This window comes from Alosa alosa, chromosome 23 (genome assembly GCF_017589495.1).
Source record: "Alosa alosa isolate M-15738 ecotype Scorff River chromosome 23, AALO_Geno_1.1, whole genome shotgun sequence".
Taxonomy (NCBI): Eukaryota; Metazoa; Chordata; class Actinopteri; order Clupeiformes; family Clupeidae; genus Alosa; species Alosa alosa.
Window position 1 is genome coordinate 17,016,659 of NC_063211.1, and position 20,763 is coordinate 17,037,421.

The 20,763-nt window shown below is 42.9% G+C and overlaps 1 protein-coding gene across 2 annotated transcripts; it reads left to right on the top strand.

Moving 5' to 3' along the window:
* Nucleotides 1-476: 476 nt before the first annotated feature.
* Nucleotides 477-20,648, top strand: plcd4a (phospholipase C, delta 4a). 2 transcript variants are annotated; one of them, XM_048235508.1, is made up of 16 exons: nucleotides 477-640; nucleotides 2,826-2,879; nucleotides 3,105-3,263; nucleotides 5,230-5,458; nucleotides 5,948-6,077; nucleotides 9,658-9,889; nucleotides 10,474-10,675; nucleotides 11,532-11,676; nucleotides 12,505-12,657; nucleotides 14,197-14,364; nucleotides 17,585-17,741; nucleotides 17,845-17,961; nucleotides 18,076-18,254; nucleotides 18,654-18,786; nucleotides 19,116-19,265; nucleotides 19,548-20,648. In XM_048235508.1, the coding sequence occupies exons 2-16, from the start codon at nucleotides 2,855-2,857 to the stop codon at nucleotides 19,649-19,651; spliced, it is 2,283 nt and encodes a 760-aa protein (XP_048091465.1). In that variant the 5' UTR covers nucleotides 477-640; nucleotides 2,826-2,854; the 3' UTR covers nucleotides 19,652-20,648. The 2 variants fall into 2 exon arrangements, with proteins under 2 accessions (XP_048091465.1, XP_048091463.1); XM_048235506.1 differs by having other exon boundaries at nucleotides 528-640; nucleotides 2,829-2,879.
* Nucleotides 20,649-20,763: the final 115 nt, after the last annotated feature.

Consider the following 20,763-nt stretch of genomic DNA (forward strand, 5'->3'; position numbering starts at 1 on the left):
AAAAAAAGCAACTGAATGGGGCTCTGTGTGTGTGTATGGAGGCATGACCCCTCGAGCTCAGGATGGAGGAACACAAAGAGGTTCACACTGGGCTTCAAGAAAAATGACGAGTCAAATGATTCAAGATAATGACTTTTGCATGGTCATTTTTAACACTAAGAGATAAACAGCTCACATTTGCCCTGATAGTCCACAATATATTTCAATGCTCCTGTAAAGGGGGTTTAAAAAAACAAATCCTGTCGGAGCAAGAACTCAAAGCAACACAAAGAGAGGATGAACGCTGCATAAAAAGTGTGGGGAGAGAAAGGGAGAGAGTGAATGAGAATGGAAGAAAAAAACAGATCGGGTTTTGTGTGTGTGTTGGTATGGGGAGGGGGTAGTTGCATCAGGGTGTTGGTGCTGACTCGGGATCAGCTATCCCCTCTCTCTCCTATCTTCCTCTCTCTTTCCCTCCCTCCCTCCATCTCTCTCTCTCTTCCTCGCTCACTCTTTCACTCTGTGTATAGTGGTCAGCATGCAGAGCTGCGGCCAGTCAGACAGACAACAGGTGGAGAGAGGGGAGGTCTTCCCCCGGGCTGCTGCACTACTCTAGAGCTCTACTGCAAGCCGTCTGGACCCGGAGATGATCCTTCAGTGGGTGAGTCTCTCATCACTTTCTCTGTCTACATCGGAGAAAAGGCTCCAGAATGTTCCCTTCAAAGTCTTGCAGGTTATTGTGGCCAGTTTCCTCAATGTGAAGAGTAGTTGTCCCTTTCTGTCTGTTGCCAGTCGTTATGGATTTTCATGTTTGAATGTGGTGAAGGTTCTTTGTTTAACCAAGATATTCCACGTGCTGCATGTCTACGTCACATTTAAAAAAAAAGATTCACTGATAAATCGACAGTTTGGCAATAACATATGCGCTGGACTTTAGCAGCCAGTGAATTTGCACAGGCTTGAGTTGTGTAGGTATATGTACATCAACATGTCTTACTCTGGAAACTGCTTCCATATGTTTACATGGAAACGCTCACTGGTAACAAGACAAGGTAACCATTTCTCTGAAAGTGTTAGAATGTGAATTGGCTGTACCCATTGGTTAGATAAGTGTTGCTTGTAAAAGACTGCCTGCGTGTTGACTTTAGTTCACTCTTCTTCGCCTGTCCTGGCTAATTTCAGACATCTCAGACATGTTAGAAAGCCTTCTATAACCTTGTGATTAACTAAAACTGTTTGGTTTACACTGTTATGTATAAGGACTCTATCAGTTGGCTTAGTGTGGCTGCTTTGTGTAAAAAGCATTTAAAGGTCTTTTTTTGTCGGACCTTGTGACTTTTTGCTGATGAAGAAAGATCAGTAATGATGATACTATAAAATATAGACTAGTATACATCTTATAAATGGCTGTGCATTTTATGTGTACATGCATGTTGTGTGTATGTATAACCACGCACATTGCTTCACTGTCTGTCACTTTGATTCTAATTTATGGACTTGGCTGTGATCCTCTGTGGTAGTGAGCGGAGAAAATATTTGCCTGTCCCAGCATCCATCCTGCGAGCTGGGGGGTGTGTTGTTTTTGTGGGGAGGCGGCCGAACCCAAACCCCGCAGAGGAATTAAGTCAAAACAAAACGGGACAAAGACACGGCATTCCGGCGCCGAGCATAGCCCAGTGTTGTCCTAAGAGCAGCCTCGGACACAAGCACACACACACAAACACACACACGCCCAAAGCTCGCTGATCCCAGGGAGAGAGGCAGAACGCTGCGCTGCTTCCTGTCTGAGCGGGCCACTGCAATCCCCTCCAAAGCAACGCGTCCCGTCTGGATCAGTGGTGACCCGCTGTCTGCTCCCTCTGAGATTAGAAACTAAATTCTGTAGCCAGGTGGCTTTGGTGTGCTGACTAGGATGGGACATTTCGAATAGAACTTCGACTAAAGTAGGTCACGCTGCCCGTCACCTGGTCACTCACCAACCCTCTGCAGTGTCTTTGTGATTTTAATTCCTGTAATTGTTTGGGCTGCTGGCGGACTCGGGAGCTTGTCCCTGACAGAGGACTGAGTGTCTGTCTGTCTGTCTGTCTGTCATCAGTGAGAGGTGAAGTGCAGGGCTGAAGTCACATGCTGGGAGTCAGGATGCTCTCTCCTTGACCTCTGCTCCGTCCTCACAGGACATGAGGTCAGAGGTGGGAGAGAGACGGTGGGGGACGTGTATCAGCAACTCTCTCTGATATCGCTCCCTGTGTCCTGTCACTCAACAGCCAGAGAAATGAGATGCTGTTTGTCTGTCACCTCACTCATGGCCTGCCAGCTCCAGCAAAGTTCACTGCGAAACCAGAATCCTTTGGGGGTTTTTCTGAAATTGTCAATAATAATAAAATTGGTGCTGATTACATTCTTAAAGATTAATGAGAAATTATAAGTGGCCCCTTTTCAAATTAGGGACCCCATGACATAATATCAAGCAAGGCCGCAATTTGCATACAAAACGTGTTTATTGCACAGACACGTTTCAGCTTAGCACTTTTTTCAGTGTGCTTTAGGAGCTGATATGTTAGGCCTAAGACACTGAGAGAAGCCTGCTCCTACCACACAACCCCATGAGGTAAATGAAATTGTTTTGAATCAGATTCATCAGGGGAAATTATAAATACAAATATATTCTGAAGATGTTTAGGGATTCTGTGCTTCATGGTGGTCACCTCCCAGTCTCTCTTTCTTGGTTTGTCATCAGCACTGTTTTCCTATGTGTAATAAGTCCCTGTGTTTATGAAAGGAAACACCCAGCATATCACATTCTCTCATTATCATTCTGTGTTTTCTCTTCCTCATATTTTGAAAAGCAGATGCCAGAAGTGTGAGACAGCAACAAATGGCTTCAACCCAAAGTGGCCTACGTAAGTGCCTGTGGCATTGGATTAAAGTTTTTTTTTGCTTAGGGGGTTATAAAACTGTGTAGCAACATTTTTTCTTTTACCATTTTACAAATTAATTTACACAGTACTGTGAACAGAGAGATGTATTTTCTCTGAGCCATGCCTTGTCCAGCTCCTGAAACCTGACAACTGACAGTCTGACCTCTCTCTGCCCCTTGATCCACCACCTCCTCCCTGGGGCTTCAGGTATCCAGGGCGATGACAACCTCCAGTCCATGTTTGTGGGCACAGTGATGAGGAAGATTAAGTCCCGCACCTGGAAGAAACAGCGCTACTTCAGGCTGCAGGAGGACTGCATGACCATCTGGTATAAGTCCAAGAAGGCGGGCAATGCCCACTCCACCTGTGAGTGTCCACGTCTCAGTTCTACTCACTGCCCACTGCCATGTATTGCGGCACAAAAGCCGGGGGGTGTTCTTTGTCTTGTACACGGACCAAACATGTTGCTGACTAAGTAATATTATATAAAGTTATGAGAAACAACAGCATACAGTTATAAATGTATAAATGGCATGACAAGTTTTGAGCCCCCTCAGGACAGTCGCAAAAGATGTATGCAAGGCTGGCAGTTCTCAGTGTTATGACGGACTCAAAGAAATACTTACAGTATCAGTCAATGCTAGCACTGATGTGAATGAAACAGCAGCACAGCAGCACTGTGTTTTTGGCCATATTTTACATAAGTGTCCTTAGGTGCTACTTACTATATGTAAGTGATTTCTAATTATAATGTATTTTTTACATTGGCACAAGAATGGCTTTGGGTCATTTTTTTAAGTTTAGAGTCAGGGTTAGGTTAAGGGTGTTTAAGGGCAGTGGTTCTCAAACTTTTCACAGTGAGTACCACCTCAGAAAACAATTGGCTCTCCAAGTACCGCCATATAGCCTGACAAGCCAGATCCACATTAAAATGTAGGGTCTGGGCACTCACCGTTCGCAGTGCTCAGTCCGAGGGGCGGGATAATCTGTTGTCTTTCAAATTCCCTCTGCACGCAATAGGACAGTGCTGAGTCTTATGCGTTTTCCCACCAGCGGAGCTAGTTGGCTAGTTCAAACTTTTGCCAACTTAAAACAAGCTTAACTCGTGTCACACTGTTGGCCAACAGCAACATCCATCTTCTTTGTTTTCAAGTAGCAGGGAATTCAAGCCAAACCGTTGCAACTCTGCCATCAATCATTATGTTAAGCCCGCCTAACGACTCTATACACAATTTGATTGGCCTGATAGAAGTTTAATTTTTCGAGCTCACAAGCCAACGGAGAGTTGCTAGACTAGCCCTTCAAGCAAATGTAATTTGCTGCCGCTAGGGTGCGTCTAGATTTCTAGCCTAACCACCATAATGACCGGCATTAAAATACAATAGCGTGGGTCAATTTAATATATTGTACATTGTATTTATTACTAATGTAGTAAGGACACTTTGTGTAACTTTGGGCTGTGGTGAGGTATTAATTATTAATGAATGAATGAATTAGAGAACTTATGGAAAAGCTCTGATCCTGAAGTGATGACCCTGATGGATCCAGGACCGATGCGCCTGTTGAATGTTACTGGTCGACAGGTGGCTGAGTTGCTTCAGTGCATCACTAAGCATCACTTGTAATCTGTTCTCAGGTCAGCCTAGGTTACGTGCTTATGGACAACTACCCTCCTATTCCGTCTCATGGCGTGCTGTCCTGTCCTCGCGTCCTGTCCCTGCGTGTGTGACCCCAGCCGGTGTGAGTGCGGGCTGGGCGGCTGAAAACAATCCCTGACCCTCTCTGGTTACCCCCACAAATCTTTGTCGTGTAGGTCAGTAAGTGCGCGTGATGCAAGGGAGACGAGTAGAGGATGCAATCTAAGAGTACTGAGATTGGGCAGTGATGAGCTAGCCACGCTCTTCTGCAGGATTCAGTTCCAGACCTGACGCACTGCTGTTTGTGCTAACAGGATACGCCTCGAGGCCTTGATAAGCAGAATCAGGTGCATTTTGTTCAGCTATACCAGGTTACTTTAGCGGTCTCCTTAGCAGAACAAACTGTTCGCTCTTAATCACATGCCACTAATGACTCGGGATGGGTGCTCGAAAGGCTTTCACCAGGAGAGCTTTTAAATTAAACTTCTATTTGGGTTAAGGATTTGCACTAGGCCTTCTCCATGAATCCCAACAGACAATAATCCTGTAAAGCATAAAAAATGAGGAACAATCAAACCCCCTTATTAGCGCTTATTAAAATGAAACCTATTCAGACACTCTTCTTCTCATCACGCCTCATTCCTCACTTCATCTCTCTCTCTCTCTCACCCACCATTCTCTCTCCTCACCACCAGTCTCGGTGAGTGACGTGGAGGCGGTGCGGGAGGGTCACCAGTCGGAGGTGCTTCTGAGCATCGCTGACGAGTTCCCTCCTGACCGCTGCTTCACCCTGGTGTTCCGTGGTCGCCGTGGCAACCTGGACTTGGTGGCCGAGTCGGCGGAGGAGGCGCAGCTGTGGATCAGGGGAATGCGCAAACTCATCGAGAATGTGGAGAACATGGACCAGAGCGAGAAACTTGACAAGTATCCTTTCAAACAGAGATACAGGACATACTACACTTACATAGGGGGAAAAAAAATGGAATATTTGGCAATTTTCCAAAAGTTGACCTTTCACCCCATGACCCCAGGCCTGTCAAGCAAAATGTAGCCACAAACAAGCAGAAAAGGCAAAGGCCTACTCTTTTCTTTATTTTTTGGCCAAGTTCCATATTATAGTAATTACACTAATGTAGGCCATTGGAGTTACTTAAGGTACTCTTAGGACTACTACTACAATAGCTCTTGTCGCTTGTTACTAATAATCATTTCTTACCAGTAGTTATAATTGTAATTGATAGTAAGTTAGTAGGCATAGGCCTATTAAATCAGATCCCCATCAGATCTAAATCAGATCCCCATCAGGGTCAAGAGCTAGGCCTACATGTCCTCTAAAGCGGTTTGTCCCTTTATCGTACATTTACAGGCATTGTTATCAGTTTGATGTCTGAGTTTCCTTGACTTGCCCACCAGATGGATCTGTGATTGGTTTAAGAAAGCAGACAAGAACAAAGACGGGCGAATGAACTTTAAGGAGGTCCAGGACTTGTTGAAGATGATGAATGTGGATATGAATGAGGACCATGCTCTGAGACTCTTTAAGGTAAGGCCATAACACTGGCTCATGCATTCAGGACATACATTCACTGCACAGAAAAAATAAATAGGCCCTATACTATACTGATATAACCCTTTCGTGCCCGTGCCGAACATTCCATTTTTGCTGCTGGATGACCTCCTTACACAAAAAAACTTATTTCTTGAGTATAATACATACCATCAATGGGATATACATACCATTGTAATCAGAAGGGTCAGTTCTATCAAATGATGTAAAATACATATGGTAATGTTGATCTAGTAATGAACAGTCTTCGAAAATCCTCTCCAAATGTATACCGAAATTAGTTAAAATTGAATTTCATTAGCATAAAATGAATTTTCATCATATTTCTATACGAGATAGAGAAAATATAGAGTGTATGACATGTTCAGCAAGTTGTGGGCTATTTAACAAAAAAGACTGAATTGGAATATCACTAACCTTTCAAAAGTTATGATAAATCAAGTGATAAGTGTAAAAAAAAAGCAGTAAACGGGATTTAGAATGTTGACAGAATTCACATTCTCTTTCTCACCAAAAACATAAAAAATGCGCGATAAAAACTAATAATGAAGTCAGACACAATGGTTTAGATTTATTTGGTCCATCAGAATAAACCATTTATTTGTATATAAGCAAATGCTACAGTCAACAATAATGAGATATAAAAGAAAAACATGTACCTTACCAGTAATACAGGAAGTAAGTATACTGTATATTTATTGAAGATCAATTCTGAATAGAGACATAGAATACATTTGATTCAACAACTTCCTTATATAAATGAGTGTAATATGAAAATGATATACATCTATAAAATGTATTACTTATGAAAAGCTAGGAATACAATCAACTTCAACATCACTCAAAATGTGTCTAAACATTTGAAAGTGGATAACATAGAACAAGCCTGTTGAGAATAAACACATACACACATATACACACAAACTCACACACACACACACACAGAGGAGGATAGGGAAAGGTGGGGTGGGGAACCTGAAGGTTAAACACAGAAGACCTATGACTCATAACTAAACGCATCCCCTTCTGTAGAATGCCAAAATCTGACAGCAATTTTGTTTACCAAAAAGCAGTCACCTACCGCTAAACTCCAGGCCATACAAGCTACTTTAGTGTTATTATGTATTGTTTTTATAACAAAGTCAACAATTTTTCTTTGGCTCCTGCTGTACAGGAATATGTACTTGATGAAAAGACGACAGAGTAGTAGTTGGAGCAGCTGAAGCCGAGGCTGAAATTTTGACGGAAATGCCTGCCAGCTGTTGTGATAGATTTTCACCAAAGTCTTTCTGGCTGTAGCTACCAAACCTAGGTTCAACACCAGATTCTGCATTGCCAAACTTGAAATAATAAGAAACTACTGAAACAGCAATGTCAATGGAGAAAAAGTGTACACAATATGTATTTCTCATTTGGTCAGCGCTCCCTGATCCCTTCAGAGACTTGGTTCCCCAGTAGCAATGGATATTGGGGAGGGAAGGGAAGTCCCATGTCAATGATCAATCCCAGAAAACTGTGAAACTCTTCTGGGGTCTCTTAGATCCCATGCCCCTGCACTGTGTGTTTGCATCTGACGGCCTACTAAGCACAACCTCCCACCCGTTCGGTTGGTAAAACCACATATGCCTGGGACAACAACATAAAAATCAACATAACAAGTCTATTTCACAGTGTTTTAGTGGCAGTCTACACCACCCTACGCACGCCACCTAAATCTATACCTTCTTCCTCCATCCTCACATGGTCTTCAACATTGTGGAGCAAGCTCATCAGCAGTCAGCTACCTCTTCAGGCCTGCAAGGAGGTCTGTGTAGGTCTTGTCATCCTCCATCTGAAACAACAGTAAAATCATACAAATGTAATACATTTATTAATTTAAAAAAATAAAATCACAAAACTACAGATGTGTGTGTGTGTGTGCACATACATACACAAGAAGAGGTAGCCTAAACTATTGAAGCATTTTGAGTAACTCAAAAAATATATAGAAGTATGAAAAGTCATTTTATTACACATGGGTTTAGCTACCCTAAATCTGATTGCCTGGCTGGCATTAAGATAAAGACAGATTACATTTCACCTAGTAACTAACTGCTTAAATGCAATAATGACATTTCTGACATAATATGTGATTTCACATCATGTTTTCTATAAAACTACACATATTGAGAAGAGTAGAATATCAAGTCATGCCATCTTAGAAAATGTTGAGACAAGCACGTCTGATGTTTGTCATTTAGAAGTTAGCAAGGTAAAACAGTTCACTACAAACTGCCTAGCGAGGTAACAACCCGAGGAGAGGCAATACGTTAATTAGCACTACATTTCTGACAGAATCCGTGATTTCACATCTTGTTTTCTACAACTACATATTGAGAGGAGTAAAAATATCGCTCAACTTATTTCATGTAAGAGAACGCAACTTAGAAACGCGGCGCCCATTGATTTATTCAGCTTTGGTATGCTATACTGACTTGCCAATATAATGCTTACCTAACAAGCAAATTGGTACTAGAAAACAAACTTACTTACAGGTTATATACTAACAGGTTTTTAAATGAAACTGTCAAATGAAAATAACTGATATCAAAAGCAAACGAGAATACTGCAAGCAGTTCAGAGTAATGCAGCTAGCTAAAGTTACATGACGATGCACTTAGCCCCCGTTATGCCATAATGTTGACGCTGATGAGAAAGCATATTACTGTCAAATAACATGATTTTATGACTACAAATTAAGATTAACCATAACTAGAAACGATGTAAAATATATATTACCTCAGTTTATCCAGCTGTGTGGTTTCCAGTCGAGGTAAACTCCAACGAAGTGCAGGTGGCATCTGGCGGTCCATGTTAAAATGTACGACTGAAGTGAAAAGTTTTTTTCACGACTCATCTTCAAGTATCCAAAACATTTCGCGCCATAAACCCCTTAACCAATCATATCAAATTGAAGCTTATGTTGTCAGCATTACGGGGAAGATTTCAGAAATAAAATCAGTCATTGGACAGCTGAGATATTAGATGATTGGTCATCGTTAAAATTTTAACGAAATTAGAACGGTCGGGCTTGTAAGGGATAAGCAAATAGCCAAAGACATTCAGTGCACCTGTTTCCTTTCCATTGACAACTCAAAACTACATGGATAGAAAGTCAGTTCAAATATTATATATGCAATGGTAATTGTATCAGTCAATAGGCATACTGGTTATTACACTTTTAAAGGTGTAACCTACTTAGTGAGAAAACACACTTTTACATTTTGATTAATAATATTAAATGCAACTATTTCCACTCACAAATGGTCTCACTATTTTGTAACATGGTCATGCTAGTCATCCTGCTCGGAAATTGCACAATCTTCATCATTGCGGCCTTAGCTGTCTCAGTAGGTTTCACCTATTCTTTTGGACTTGAATCAAGGGTATTTGAAGGGATACCCTATGAAACTCCCCCCTGAAATAATAATGATGATGATCATCTGAAGACAGCAAGTCCTCGGTGCTCTGTCAGGTTTCGCTTACCCGGTGCGGGGTGGTATGTGTTACGTTACAGATGGCTGATAAGTCCCAGTCGGAGACGCTGGAGGACGACGAGTTCGTGCTCTTCTACAAGATGCTGACACAGCGGGAGGACGTGCTGCGCATCTTCCAGGACTACTCAGGCGACGGACAGAAGTTGACTCTTCGCGACCTGGAGGACTTCCTCCGCGAGGAGCAGCTCGAGACCGACGACGTGCAGCAGCGGGCCCTGGAGCTCATCGAGCGCTACGAACCCTCCGACACCGGTACCGACCAGAACCACACAGATCAAGATCACAGCAGCACACAACTCTATCAGTGATTAAGAGTTCTAGCATCTTTGGCCTGTTTAACAGGGATCTATCTTTTGACGAAGATCCTCTGTTCTAGGAATATGTGTTTGAGCCCTCCTTGTTCATTCATAACTTTGGTTCTGCTGATAGCAGTCAGCACACATGCACCCCGGTGCTTAGCAAATCTGGTCATACAGGCCCAAGACATACATTGAGCTGCACGTACTTACCTCTCATATAAGCCTACAACTGCAGATAGATTGCTGTATACTTCACATTTCAACATTTTGTGTTGGAGCACATATATTAGGCTACAGCTCATCTTACTATCTTATCATTGCAAAACAATACATTAAACAGTAATGAGTACTTCCCAGTCACTGAAAACATTTTTTTAGCATTAGATTGAATATCTTTATTTGTTTTGGATACAGGTATATTTCTCTCATATGCAACCTATAATCCACATCTGACACCACTAAGAATGTAGTCTAAGTCTCACACACTTCCTATTACCTCTTCTACTATCACTGCTAATAATACTATTATCTCCACAGCAAAGAACCTCCAGGCCATGACGATCGATGGCTTCCTGATGTACCTGGGCTCAGCCGAGGGCTCCATCTTCAACCCACAGCACGAAGGTGTCTACCAGGACATGACCCAGCCCCTGTGCCACTATTTCATCTCCTCCTCACACAACACCTACCTGCTGGAGGACCAGCTCAGAGGCCACAGCAGCGTGGAGGGATACATACGGTAAGGCGGCTCAGGGGCCACAGCAACTATGAGGAGGGATACATACCGTAGGGCGGCTCAGGGGACGGAGAGGGCAAATGTAGTGAGGACGTATAATGATACCATTCAGGAATATATATTGTGAAAGTGGAGTTTGTAGGAAAAATAATGGTAGAAGTAAGACACGTCTTTTTTTAACTTTTAGTTCAGTTTTATTTTGACACTTTTTACTACCTTAGCCCTCACAGTGCATGTTTTCTGCAGGGGTCTTATGGGGCACACATATAGTTTGGATTAGTTAGTCTTGAGGAATAGCAGGTGAATGAATCTGTGGTCTTTCTTCTGCTTTAGGACTGCATGGGATAATCTGTGCTGATCCTACTGGATCCTGCTTTTGACATTTATGGGGTTCTGAATCAGAACAACATACCAGATTTTGTGTTGTTATTATACATTATAATTACACTCTGTCCATTTCAACAGTCACTGTGTTCTTTTCTGACATCTCTTGGTGAGATAATTTATTGTGGATCAAGTCAGCATATCAAGGTCAGATTATTGTTTTGATAGGCTTCATAACTATAAAAAAAATGCAGTGGCTTGATATAAAACACACTAGATTGTTGGTACTAGTCAGGATTCGCTTAATCAGTGAGTGTAGACACTTTACTACCGTCCTTCTTCACCAGTGGCAACTTTCGACTCCGAATACTAAATTATGAATCGCAAACTATCAAAATATTGGCAAGCTTGATGTGTCACCCGACTCTAGATGGCACAGGAGCGCGTACATTTGATCCGACCTGACTGTGTGTGTGTGTGTGTGTGTGTGTGTGTGTGTGTGTGTGTGTGTGTGTGTGTGTGTGTGTGTACGCAGGGCTCTGAAGCGGGGCTGCCGCTGTGTGGAAGTGGACTGCTGGGACGGGCCCAACGGGGAGCCCATCGTTTACCACGGACACACTTTCACCTCCAAGATCCTCTTCAAGGACGTCGTCATCGCCCTGGGCAACTATGCCTTCAAAGTGCGTTGTCTTCCTGTCTTTTCTTCTGTATACAAAGTGGAGTATGGATATATAAGACCTTAATGGAGCTAATTAGAACATGACTTTACGTGACTTTAACCAGAGCCACGTTCAAAATAGCAAACAATCACACACAAATGGTCTAAGGAGTTAATGCTTCGCTGAACATACCTGTATGCAGGACTGATATGCACTGTTTTGAAAAATTGGAATGTTCACACAAAAACATTCAAATGTTAGTGTTGGGAGTTTTGTGTTTCAGTTTAAGTTTAGAGAACATGTGTTAAACTCAAACATATGCATGACACATGTGTATGACACATGCAGGGCAGGGAGAGTGTAGAAGAGGGATGGAAAGGCACTGGGTCAGGGAGTGAGTGAGAGAGTGAGTGGGTGGCAGTTGAGTTCAGACAAGCGTTTGCCCCAAAGACCTGGTGAACGAGTGCCCGAGTTGTGCCCTTGATGCCCATGATGCGTGTCAATCAGGTGAGGTGGATAGAGGAGTGGGTCTAGGCAGGCGGGTGGGCGGGCATGCAACATGATCATGGATGCCCGACCCCCTGCCTGCCTGAGTGAGGCTCACTACTGTATGGTGGGTGTTGCCTTTCAACATCTACAGTACACCGTTTTTAATAATTCATATTCTCTCTTTCTCTCTCATTCTTTCTCTCATCCATACACAAAAACACATACTGTCCCCTTCCCTCTATCTTTCTCTTATACACACACACACTTTATTTCTCTTGCTTACATACACATACATACACACACCTCTCTCTCTCTTTCTCCCCAATTATCTCACCCTGGCCTTCACACTGTGGGTTCTAGGTATCTGAGTACCCGGTCATCTTGTCCATTGAGAACCACTGCAGTGTTGAGCAGCAGAGAATAATGGCCCAGCACCTCAACCAGATCCTGGGAGACAAGCTGCTCAAGAACACGCTGGACGGCAAAGTCCCCGACAGCTTCCCGTCTCCCGAGGTGAGCAAGTCCTGTCTGGCCCTCTGACAGTGGTCATTGCCCTGGGACACGCTGTACTGTTTCAGGGTATGCGTTTCATTTTCCTTTCAGCTCCCATGTTAACAGGTTAAGAGCAGACACACTGGCGTCAATCACACTTTTAATGAAATGAAATCGGTGATAATCAAGAAATGTTACACACATACACACACAATGCACAAGCAGCACTGCCAGCATGTCCTTTGGGCCTCCCAACCCAGGCATACAGACAGCTGGGGCAGCCGTGGCCTACTGGTTAGCGCTTTGAACTTGCAACCGGAGGGTTGCCGGTTCGAACCCCGACCAGTAGGCATGGCTGAAGTGCCCTTGAGCAAGGCACCTAACCCCTCACTGCTCCCCAAGCGCCGCTGTTGTTGCAGGCAGCTCACTGCTCCGGGATTAGTGCGTGTTCACTGTGTGCTGAGTGTGTTTCACTAATTCACAGATTGGTGCCAGTGTGCAGAGACCAAATTTCCCTCACAGGATCAAAAGAGTATATATACTTATACTTTATATACTCTACGCATAAGATGCTGAGGTCCAGTCCAGACACACAGGTCCAGTTCGATCCGATATAGATTCGCAACCTCGCATTGCCACATGCAACATGGGAAGACTTGCTCTGTGTCTTTCTCACTCTGGGGAGTTCCATAAAATAAACAACAATGTAGTCCTCTGTGTTACGCAATGTATTTACTTGTGTAGTGTGTGCATTTAAATAAGATAGACATGTTTCTAATTGAATACAACCTTAATTGCAAGTATAGAAAAAGGCAAAGTTAGACATAGCTTTGGATAGTCCTGTGCTGTCCAGTCCCCCTCTCACCGGCTAGTTGTATTAACTGCCCAGTCCTGCTGCTGCAACCCTCACTTTCACTTCTTTCATTGGTGGGGGTACAGTGCTATACGATCTGTATGTGCAACAAGGGAACGGTGAATTATTAAAACTAATATCGTTCCCCCCTGTTTACAAGTTCACAATGGGGTTTGGGGAGCAACACCACCAGAGTATGATTGGGCTCCATTCAGCCTGACTTCTTTGAAGTAGAGGGATGGAAAGTTCCAGGTTGAAGAGTAACTCTGAGAGAATGGGGCAGAGCAAGATGATCAAGACGTTACATCACAGTCTTGATTAGATCAATGTTTCATGTAATTAAGTGACGTAACACTAAATTCAATGCTTCCTGTTCTGCATAAAGGGTAGCCTGATAGCTTAATGTTACTATAGAGATTTGTCCCTACATTTTTAATCAGAGAAGCACTTTGTTTGTTGTATTCATGGTCTAAACCTGTAACCTGTATCTAAATGTGTAATGTCCATAGATCATATGCATCACATACAGTACAGTGGTATGTGGTGAAAAATAACCTATAGGAATCATATACATTTACATAGTGTGTGTATCATGCACATTTACATAATGGAAAGTTATGCATTGAATAGTGTGTATATCACATCCACTTACCAGTGTATGTGTGTGTCATCTCTCTTTGTGTGTGTGTGTGTGTGTGTATGTGTAGGATATGAAAAAGAAGATCCTGCTGAAGGGGAAGAAGATCGGCGGTCTTGAGGAGAGCATGAGTGGCCTGGTGGAGGACTCGCTGACCGGGGAGGTGAGCGACGAGGATGAATCTGTCGACCTCGACGACGAGAACCAGCACCACGACAGCATCCGACGCCGCACCAAGGTGAATGTAGGATCCGGCACCCCACTCGCCACCTAAGCCCGTCTCCCCTCCTCACAACTCTCTCCCTCCCAGTCCCTGTTCCCACCTTCCATGAATAATCCAAACCTTTACCTCAACAGGCTGTTTGAATAGTCAGACTCAGTCCTTGCCTATACTGTATCTGCTCCTCATCTTTGAAGTTCATACCTTCCACATTGAACATGACTAGTCTGCTGTCAGCGTTTATTGTATAAGCAGTGCACCATGGAAAATCCCCACTGATATCGGAAAGCTTTACCTGGTGTCTGTCTGTCTTCTGTAAAGTAACCTGTGGAGTTAGCCCTGAGCCGACATATACACCACCATCTTACGTTAAACTTGACTTCGGCTAGTATTTTTCCAGCAGTTCCACCAGCTTTAACTCATAAAAGATCAATGGATACAAGTGAGGGGTGCAGTGAGATGGATCTCCTTTGAATGAGCAAGAGGGTGAGAGAGAGACAGAGAGAGAGAGAGAGAGAGAGAGAGAGAGAGAGAGAGAGAGAGAGAGAGAGAGAGAGAGAGAGAGAGAGAGGGAGGAGGGGGGATCCGTTGTCAGTGTTATGTGAACAGTGGTCTGGAGATAAGGTGGAGACGACTAATAGCCGTCAGCTCTCTCTCTCTCTCTCTTTCTTTCTGTCTCTCTCTCCCTCCATTCTTCTTCATGGCTGTACCATGTTGCCATGTGAGCGCAGTGTAGCTCCTTTCCATACGCCGCCGTGTCACTTGCAGAGGCGGACAGAGTACACAGCTTCATTACTTGAGTAAAAGTACAGATACCCTTTGCTAAATTGTACAAGTAAAAGTACAACAGTCAGATGTCTACTTAAGTAAAAGTACTGAAGTACTTGTTTTTAAAAGTACTTGAGTATCAAGAGTACAAGAGTAGCCTACTGTACATTTTCTAAATATTGCATTACTACTGCCACAGTGCTTACATTGTACAGATGGTCCTACATGGAGTTATTAAAAATGTTAATGTTAATACCTTGGAGATTGTAAAAGGAATTGAAAGTAAAATCAAGTTATTTTCTTTTTTTTACCATGTTGCCAGGGATGGGCAGTATTTCTAATACATGTATTTAAAATACGTATTTCAAATACAAAATACTATTTTTTCATTGAAACACTTGAAGCGAAAACTATCATTAACTTGTTCAGAAAATTGAAATAGTCTGGCGAGGTGGGGCCACGGGTTGGCACATTCCCGGGATGGACCTGCTACGTCTTCATCCATTATTTCGTCCATGGTTTTGTCTCCTATCTAAATCTGACCATGGAGTTGACTTTGGCGGAAAGCTGAAGGTGATTGCTGATAGGCTGTCCCAATCAGTGACGCCTGCACAATCCAATCACGTTTGAGGGAAACGACAAATTGAGGGTTTCCAAGATTTCTCTTTTTTCCTTTTTTTTTTTAGAAGAAGTAACGGGTACTCACAGTTATGGATAGAAATGTAGTGGAGTAACGGGTAGTCACGGTTATGGATAGAAATGTAGTGGAGTAACGGGTACTCACGGTTATAGATAGAAATGTAGTGGAGTAAAGAGTACAATATTTGCCACTCAAATGTACTTGAGTAAAGTCATGAGTACTCCCCAAAAAATTATACTCGAGTAAAGTACAGATCCCTCAAAATTGTACTCAAGTACTGTACTCAAGTAAATGTACTCAGTTACTGTCCGGCTCTGGTCACTTGATCCCTTGAACGGTGGTAATTGCAGTAAGGGATCACCTCTGTTGCGCTGTGCCCCGTACCGTTTCATAATCCCGCTGAAACCAGACATGTTTTCAACCCTTTCACACGTGGACAGCTTCAATTTTTTTGTTTTTGTCTGCACACTTATTTAAGCCTTGGCCACATCTCCATCTCTGTATACACAGATAACTATGAAAAGCCACCCATTGAGAATTATAGACAGGGGGACGAAATTATTAAAATTGGGCCCCTCATCCACATTCCCTCCAGGATCATCAGTGTCTTGAGGCAAGAGATGGCGGGTGGGAGGACATGAGCGAATCTGCAGCTGTTTGAGTGTAGCTTTAGCCTCTACGTGGTCCGTGAGCAGGTTTTTATCACTGGTACTGTGAGTGACCCTGGGCTCGTCCACACGTGCCAGGCAACGCCTGACTGGGCCTGGCTGGCTTTCATTTGCCATGTTTGACAGCTGTCTGACAGACAGACAGCGAGCTGCGAGTCTGCTCTGGAGTAAAGGAGAGGAGATCGGCTTTCACCCGCGGGCCAGGTGGCGATCGCGGGGAGCCTGGCTAATGATTTTGGCTTCGAGCCCTTGTGGTACAGGCCAAGCTGCACCCTTTCACGAGACACTACATGATGGGAAGACTTGGGTGACCTACTACGAAGTAAAAGACTAGGGGTTTCACAATGGATGTGCCTTTTGGGAAAGGGTATATCGGATCATGTGAAAAACATGGGTCACCCTGAAGCTAATTTTTAAATACTTTTATCCAGCCAGGTCAAGGGGTACATTTTATGATTTTTTTCTCTCCTTGAGAATCAGACTCATTTTGACCCTGATTTTATATATACATGTATAAAAATATAATATATTTTATCCAAAGCAACTTACATATGTCTCGGGTTTTGCCCCCACTTACTTGAATGCCCATATACAGGCATATACCTCCCGACCGTTGTGCTCCTCAGAGGAATGACATCTGGCTCTGCCACCTGTACGTACACTCAGGGCAATACAAACTTTTCTCATCTGTTCCCCGCTGGCGGAACACGCTACCAGTTCCTGACAGAGCAGGGGCATCCCTCTCTACCTACAAAAACTCCTGAGGACCCAGACATGCTAATTCTAGCACTTACTCCTGACTAGAACTGACACTTGACTGTATGGAAGTAGCACTTACTGCTGCACTAACTTGTCCTTATCGCACTGTACCATAATTGTTTCCCTTGTTGAAAGTCGCTTTGGTTAAAAATGTAAATGTAATGTTATGTAATGTCAATTAATACAAGGGCCAGTCTCCCCAGAGCAATTTGGGGTAAAGTGCCTTGCTCAAGGGCAACGATAGCTGCCGGGACTTGGACCCACATCTTGTCTGGCTACTGCATGCTAGTCCAGTTCCTTAGCCACCACTGCCCACCACCTGCTGTTGTTGGCACGTTGCTTTCATACAGGAAAAAATGTTGGCCAACAATTTTCAGCCAGTGATTTTGTCTACTCCTCACAGAAGTCCAAGCAGCGCCTGTCCAAGGAGCTGTCTGACTGTGTGGTGTACTGCAAGAGTGTGCATTTCAGCAGCTTCAAGAACTCCCGCATCCACGACAAATTCTATGAGATCTCCTCTTTCACAGAGTCCAAGGCCCGCAAGTACATGAGAGAGGCAGGTGAGCCGCCATTTTCTGATCTCATCTGATGATTCTGTACCAAAATCTGGAAAAACATGGACATGGGCTCGTCACATATGTGGTGTGTGTGTGTCCCAATCAGGAGCTGAATTTGTATATCACAATGCAAGACAACTGTCCAGAATCTACCCAAGCGGTCTGCGAACAGACTCCTCAAACTTTAACCCACAGGACATGTGGAGTGTCGGTTGCCAAATTGGTAAGGGACATTTGTTTAGACTATTTGTTTGTTTGTTTTGTTTCCACAAGTATGATTTGCTCTGCAGATCTATTCATGAGATCCTGTCATTACTAACTTTTCTGCAAACTGCAGTTGCACTGAATTTCCAGACAGCTGGGGTCGAGATGGATCTCAATGATGGACTTTTCAGTCAAAATGGCCGCTGTGGCTATGTCCTGAAACCGGAGTTCATGAGGAGCTCTGAGAGAGGATTCGATCCAGATCACCCCCAGAACCATAATGGATACCAGCCCCTCAAGCTTACCATACAGGTACGGACCGGAGATGTGTATATAATGTGTATAAGTACTCAAAAACCAACTCAAAAAGGACTTTAATGAGAAGACTGAAATTGTGCAATTTTTGTGTAATTGATGTTTTTTTTTCTGATTTATGGAATGGGTTTAAAACACGCTCTAACTTCAGTAATGAGCAAAGGGCAAAGTCAGGGAACCGGCAAGGTTTCATCTTGTGCATGAACCAAAAGCTATTGTGTGGTGTGTGTGTGAGCAATGAGCATCTGACCCACTGATGTTTGCACCTTGCTATGATATTAAATTCGCATATATTTAGCCAAATTATGGAATTCACTTAAGTTAGACTTTAACCTTAACCACATTGCCCATCATTTAAATAAGGGCTCTCCATATCTCTCACTCTCTCTTTCTCAGGTGATAAGTGGTCAGCAGCTTCCAAAGGTGAATATCAAAGAGGGGTCTATTGTCGACCCTTTAGTGAGGGTAGAGATCTATGGAGTCCCCATGGACCAAGCCAAGCAAGAAACCAGATACATCGACAACAATGGTAAGGGTCTGGCATCTCTTGTGTATTTATATTTGTTTATGTGGTAAGCTACTAAAAAAGGCAACATGTAGCATCACTTAAAATAAAAGAACGGTATATTAGGTTTGAGTATGAATGACAAACAAACTACATGCTTCAAAAGTCTCCCCAAGAGTACAAGAGCAGTGTCCATCATTGACACACGCATCCACAAGATATTACCGGTAATTAGTCCAAAGAGGGGGATTACACAGATCCTACCTTGTGTTAATAGTAAAAACATTTGTAAAAACTTCCAACACTTTAAGTAAACTCTCCTAACTGATAGCACTTGTGTTGAACGACCCCAGGGTTTAATCCGGTGTGGTACGACACCCTTAACTTCATCATCCACACCCCTGAATTCGCTCTGGTACGCTTCGTGGTAGAGGACTACGACAAGACATCCAAGAATGACTTTGTAGGGCAGTACACTTTGCCTTTCTCGTGTATTCAACAAGGTAGGCCATCATCATTATCATCATAAACCTGATCTATACTAGCACTGCATCTAGTATAGAAACCAGAGTAATCACAAAACACTAAAAACTAAACAGACATATGACACTAAAAACACTAAACCAGTGCTAATCTCAAGGTCCTATAATGTATTCAGAACCTTAATATACAGTACCTCTCTTGTCTTGTATGCATTTCAACTATTCTTTCTCAACCTGTAAACCTATAAACCTGTTGTAAGTTGTACGTAAAACTATTGGTCTCTTTCTCTCTTCATCTTTCAGGGTACAGGCACATTCAGCTGCTGTCCAAAGACGGGACCAGCATCCATCCCTCTTCACTGTTTGTGCATGTCAGGATCACCAAGCATGTGACGCAACACTGTTAGCTCACACAGACATGACTTCAAATCAGTCATCATCATCATCCGCTTCAATCATCTTTTTCTCTAAGCAATCAATGACAGACAGGCCGAAAGGGTGATAGACAGCCAGACGTAGTTCTGTGTGGTACAAATATTTGAGCAATCCCCTGGTAATGGACATTGAGCAATTAATATCTTCCATTTCATTATAAACAGAGTGTATCAAAACATAATTACGCCAAAAATGTTTGTAGCTCTTTAACAACTAAGCTGTGTGGTTTTGCTTTAAAGCAAATTCTAGTTTAATCATTCTTGGTAACCTGTGATATTTGGTGTGAACTGTGCCCTACCCACTGCAAATATAGAGTTTGATCATAATCTTGTCTGTACTGTCCTTCCTAGACGGTTTGAGCTTTACGAGGACAAGATAATGTGAATGTTGACAAGAATAATGCTGTAATGAAATGGACTAATTACAACAATTTTAAAAGGTGTGCATGTACTTTGAGTATAATTGTGTGGATAGTTAGGGGGCATACTCTGATGCCACGAAAAGCCTTTAGGGACAATTTCAGAATCAGCTCCTACTACACCAGCAACCTTTCACTTGTGTTTCTTTGGCAAATGAGTCCCTGATGACAACTAGGCATCACACAATCCTCTCCTGCCACCTCATGTACCTGCATGTTTACCTTACTATGTGCTTTAAGGTTTATTCAGTTTTGTTTGTCCAGAAAATGTTATGCTTGCCTTCTCCTCACTGCATTACAGACCTTAAGTATCATATACTTAGGACTCTTCGCATAGGAGTTATTTTATATCAAATGTAAAAATGATTGCCGCTTGTTTTAATAGTATTATATTTTTATATTGGCCCTCTAGCTTCTAATGTAAATGCTCACACAATTGTGTTTTGGTTTTTGTAGCGATCCATTTGGATCTTACATTTGTTGTGTTTGTATATATGTATGTACGTATATTACTGGATCCAAATACTGTATTTGCTACACCCATCTCATAATAAAGCTGATTTTGAAAAGAATTTGACTTTTGGCATGTTTGGATTTAGAAATATATTTTCGATTCATCAGGTTATTAGCTACATATGTGTTTAAGATGCACTGCCCAAGTACTAA